At 24.6% G+C, this 5979-nt stretch overlaps 1 protein-coding gene across 1 annotated transcript; it reads left to right on the forward strand.

Annotated features, from left to right (window-relative positions):
* Positions 1 to 666: 666 nt before the first annotated feature.
* Positions 667 to 5009, forward strand: CDH2_7 (Chromodomain-helicase DNA-binding protein; the record flags this gene model as incomplete). Its single annotated transcript, XM_035733387.2, has 1 exon — positions 667 to 5009. One exon carries the CDS (start codon positions 667 to 669, stop codon positions 4555 to 4557), a length of 3891 nt encoding a protein of 1296 aa, XP_035587135.2. The 3' UTR covers positions 4558 to 5009.
* Positions 5010 to 5979: the final 970 nt, after the last annotated feature.

Genomic DNA, 5979 nt, shown 5'->3' on the forward strand with positions numbered 1-5979 from the left:
TTTCCTCTCATCGAAAAACAAAAAAAATAGTTATACACATTTCAGACAAATATTTTGAATATCTATCTACCTATGAATAACAAAATGTAATTGACAGTAGTTAAACGAATTTTCACCCCAAAAAAAATAAAATCTTTTTTGTTTTCCAATGTAACTAACTGGCTAAATGAGGAAATAATCATAATCATAATATTTCTTTGAGAAAAACAAAAATAAATCCATTCTAGTTTTTTTTTATTAATAGTCTCACCTGTTTCTTTTTTCTCTCTTTACAGACATGTTTATTCATAATAACTTATAGTCATCATATTTGTTAATCAGCTGGAAAACATGTGATTGGTTAGTTTCTCAAATGTGCTTAACCAATCAAATTAAAGTATTTTGAAATCATGCTAAAACTATCTTGTTAAGATGTGTGAATAGAAAGATATTTTATAATGGTCATAATAATAACAATATAGAATAAATCATTGTTCATAAACACAAAGGATTAATTACTTCTATAAACAACTTTCATAATTACATATAATATACACAATAGAATATACACGTCCCAATATATTAGATATGACATAATGAATAATGCCTTACAACTGGAATAAATATTTTTGGACAATTCATATCATTATTTTTATAATTCTATTAGAAATTTTATGTCATGTAACTATGGAAAGTTATTTTGAGAATAATAAAACAATGTTTATTTTATATAGAATAAAAGAAGAGCTCCCAAATGGTACATTAGTTGGTAATTTATTTAATGATGTTAAAAAATTATATGAGAAATTCAAATTTACCACTTTATCTTCATTGACAACAGAAATAATAACGTTACATTCAATTAAACAATTAAGAAAGTTTGAATTAAACCCTTATGATTTAAATTCTAAAGAAATAAGTGAATATTTTAAATTAGATCAACAAACTGGTGATCTATTTGTACAAAATCGTATCGATTATGAGCATGTATGCCCGAAACCTTTAGTTCATTCTACCTCTTCCATAATGACTTCCTCTTCGTCATCATCATCATCATCATCAAAAGCTCTTTCAATAATCAATTCAAAAAATCATGGATTATTACATCTTTCACGTTATGATTGTCTAATTAAATTGATTTTATTTGTAAGTTTAAATAATTCTACTGATGAACGTTGGATCCCAATTATGATTTATATTGAAGATATTAATGATAATCGTCCAAAATTTATTGAATTAAATTCATCAAATGCATTTGATTACTTTAATGTAACAATAAAAGAGAATATTCCACTCGGTACAAGAATTCCTTTAATGAAAGCATATGATTTAGATACAATGGAGAAAAATGCTAACATTTTATATAAATTAAATTATCCTATACATGATAATCAAACTGATTATCATCGAGTCTTCGGCTTAGTCACATGTTCCACTGATGAATATAATGACAATAATAATAATAATAATAATAATAATCAATTTAAAGATAGACTAATCAAAGGAAGAAGTCATGATGATTTCCCATGTTTAATCATTAAAGATAGATTAGATTATGAAATGAAACAATATTATTCTATAGAATTAATTGCATGTGAATCTGGTTATTCATCCATAGATTGTGCAATATTACCAATAAAAATTTCAATCATCGATATCAATGATAATAAACCAAAATTTATATTTCCATTAGAAAATTATTATTCATTAAATATATCAGAGAATTTACCAATTGGAACATTATTATTAAAAATTGAAGCTATTGATATAGATAGTGGTGAGAATTCACGTTTAACTTATAGTATAACACAAAATTCATTTCGAAAAAAATTAGTTACCATGGAAACCAATAATAATAATAATGACTACTCAGATAATGATAATAATCATAATCAATCCAATTCATTTAATCAATTTATAATCAATCCAAATAATGGAGAGATACGTTTAAATCAATTATTACATGCTCATATAACACAACAAATTGAAATTATTGTACATGTTAATGATAATGGTTTACCGACGTATAAAATTTCAAAAACTATCCTATTTCATATCATTGATATTAATAATCATGCACCAAAGATACAAATTAAAAAAATTGATTGTAATAAATTTAATATAGAATCAAATGAAATTAAAATTTCAAATAAAATTGAATCTGGTAGTTATATAGGGTTTATAGTTGTTAGTGATGCAGATCTTGGACAAAATGGTCAAGTAACCTGTCATCAAAAACTTGAAGATTATAATAATCATAATAATTGGAGGGATTATTCACATTTTAAAATTAATCTAATCAATAATGGTCAAATATCTAGTCAATATTTATATACATTACAAGTAATAAGAGATGATTATATAAACCATGAAAACACTGATCTATTCCATTCTAAAATCAATACATCAATCAATAATCAATCAGAAACAAATTTTACACAAAAATTAATTTCATTTATCATGAGTATTACATGTAAAGATCATGGTAGTCCATCATTTTTAACAACATCAATAAATTTAATCATTACAGTGATAGATTATCGATTTATTGATTTATGCTTTGAACAAATGAATTATGAATTAATCATTGAAGAATCTAATCAACCATTATTACATTTATTACAACCACAATTAATTGGTATTGTAAATCAATTAAATTTTAATATAAAACCTAAAAATAATCAATATAAAATAGGTTGTGATCAATTGAATATAAATCAATTCACTGGTGAATTATCAGCACCAAATGGTATGGATAGAGAAAAAATATCATATTTTATATGTATATTAATAGCTAAAGAAATTAATAATGATCATTTAATCAAACAAAATCGTATTGCTCATACTGAATTGATTATTAATATTACTGATATTAATGATAATGAACCAACATTAAATAATGATATATTATTATATGGTTTTACAATATATGAATGGGATCAATATCATAATAATAATGAAATGGAAATTGATTTAAATAATCAAACAAATTCATATATCATTGGTTATTTAAATGCAATTGATTTAGATGATGGTATAAATGGTACAGTAATCTATAGATTAGCACAAATTACGATTGAAAAAACGATTGATTATCGAAATGATACAAATCAATATTTTAATAAAAATAATGATCATGATAATAATGATCTAAAATCAATATTTCATATTGATTCAACTAGTGGTTTAATTAGTATATCAAAAAATCAATATCATTTCATTGATCGTGAACAAATAAGTGTTTATTATTTACAAATAATTCTTGAAGATATGGGTTATCCAATCAAATTAACTTCTATACAAACAATTAACATTTATGTGAATGATATAAATGATAATGCACCAAAATGGTATCATACAATTGAATCTAATTATATACAATTAAATTCATTAAAACAAATTATAATTTATCATCTTGAACCAATATGGGAAATTAATCAAAATTCACCAATTGAATTAAGATCAAAATTAAATGCCTATGATAATGATTTAAATGATAATGCTAAATTACAAATGTATATTATTGAACCAATTGATGAATATCAACAATTTATTGGTCGAAACAAGTTAAGATTACCAATAGATTCATTATATTTATCAATTCATGGTGAATTAATATTATATATTGATAAATTACAAGAAATTTATCAATATTATACATTTGTACGTGTACAAGATCATGGTATACATAGACAATTATATACAGATGGTTATTTTTTTATACAATTACCAATAAAAACAATGAATAAATTAGAATTATCTATGAATTCATTAAATATAACAAATCGATATATTGATCATTTCAGTAAATCAATAAATACAAATCAATTAAAAATCAATACTCAATCAACATGGTTATGGTTCAATGAATTCAAGATCATGATTCTATTAATTATTTCATTAAGTTTAATTATTATCCTTTCAATAATTATAATTTTTATTATTTTTATAAAATTTCATAAAAAAAAACAAAAAAATTCTAGAAACATTTATTTTCATCAAATAATCGATAATATAGAGGGGAAAAATGATACATTGAATTCAGATTATTATACTACTCATACAAGTAATAGTAGTAGTAATAATAATAATCATACAATGATGAATAAAAATGATTATTTAATTATGAATTCAAATTATAAATATAATCCAATGAATTTAATTTATCAATCATCTGATCTAATGAATAATCATTATTTCAATGATTCAATGAAACAATTGAATTTAAATACAAATCCATTGAATATAACATCGAACTGTTCTAATTTATATCCTCATAATAATAATAATCATACTGTTGATCATCAATATTCTCATGAACATGTTCATGGGAATGAACTGAATCATTCATATGTTGATTCAATGGTTCAACAAATATCAACTCCATATGAATTATTTTATCCAACTATTTATACTAATTTAATGACATCATATGATTTGAATAAAAATGAGAATAGTACAATGAATACCATTACTACTACTACTACTACTACTACTACTACAACTACTACTAATATTAATAATAGTAGTAGTAGTTATTGTAATTATCAATATTTTAATAATACACTTCATTATTAAAAGTATAAAATATCAAACCTATTGATAAGTAGAAAGAATTCTATTGAACAAGTGACGATATCATTGTCATCATCATCAACTGCATCATTGATGGTACTGATGATGTTGATGATAATAATCACTTATAAAGAACAAAATATATAATGAATGCTCAATCAGTAATGATGAAATATTATTGGGATAATTATGAATATATTGAGTTATTGTATACAATGTTACACATTTTTTGACTATGGATAGGTATAGAATAAATAAGTTTACCGTAATTTCAGCTTAGTATATTTGTGTATATGTGTGATTGGAAGGAAATGGGATTGTATAATTATCAACAAATTCTACCTTCATCAAAAATTGTTGTATTATTTTTCTAAGTGTAGACATTATCAGAATGATAAATTCAGTATGTAACATATACTCTGCTGTGTACAACGAAATTAAAATTGTTTATTTTTTTTCTTCTTCTCTCTCTCAATTTACGTGTATATTAGTAACCTTAAACCTGTATAAACACATAATTTGAATAATACTCATTACAATACAATATTTTTTGGAGTTCTAGTGAGAAGCCGTGACCAACGGAGTTCAACTAGGTCTGTGTGAGATAGTAATTCACTGAAGACAATGGTGGACGGTGGTGGGATTTCTTGAATTAGTTGAAGTTAGACATTAACACCATTGGGTACTGGCTTAGTGGTCTAGTGGTTAAGCGCTCGCGCACAAGACCGATATGTTCTGGGTTTGAATCTCGCAGGGTAAGGGGTCGTGGATGCGCAATGCTGAGCAGTCCTATACAACGACGAAATGACCATCCAGTACTTCCAGGTTTTTCGTGGTGGACTAGCTTTAATTAACCCATGAATGTGATATTTTTTTCCTTAAAAGAAAATTTTAATTGACCTCTCTTTGTTGCTTTCTGTTTATTTGTTTAATCAATCTTTGTTAATTGACATAAATCGTCACATTTATTAATGTCTTACAGTTGAAGTTTTAAGCTTATTTACTAAATGTATGATTTTATTCTACCTGAAGAACTGATTGTTCTCAAATATGTCTACCTTTAGAGCTCATAAACATAGACACAAGTTAAGCCATACATAAGAAATGTTAGAGTGTTATTTAAACTAATACGTAATTACACAAATATTAATGGTAACAATGGTAGTTTATTGCTGAGATAACTGTCTCATTATTACTTAAAGTGCAAATTTATGTCAAGCTTGAAAAGATGCAATCGGTGGAATCTAAGAAGTTTGTTCTATTCGAGACTCTTCAGCTGGATAAACCTAAATCTTAGTGTTTAGACTGAGACTTGATCCAAGTACTTTACACTTTAAACTCTTGAAGCTCATTACGGATATAAACACTGAGATGAAGGTATATTCGGTTAACGACTTCCAAATATAACAAAGTATGCATTGTAAA

Source organism: Schistosoma haematobium, chromosome 5 (genome assembly GCF_000699445.3).
Source record: "Schistosoma haematobium chromosome 5, whole genome shotgun sequence".
Taxonomy (NCBI): domain Eukaryota; kingdom Metazoa; phylum Platyhelminthes; class Trematoda; order Strigeidida; family Schistosomatidae; genus Schistosoma; species Schistosoma haematobium.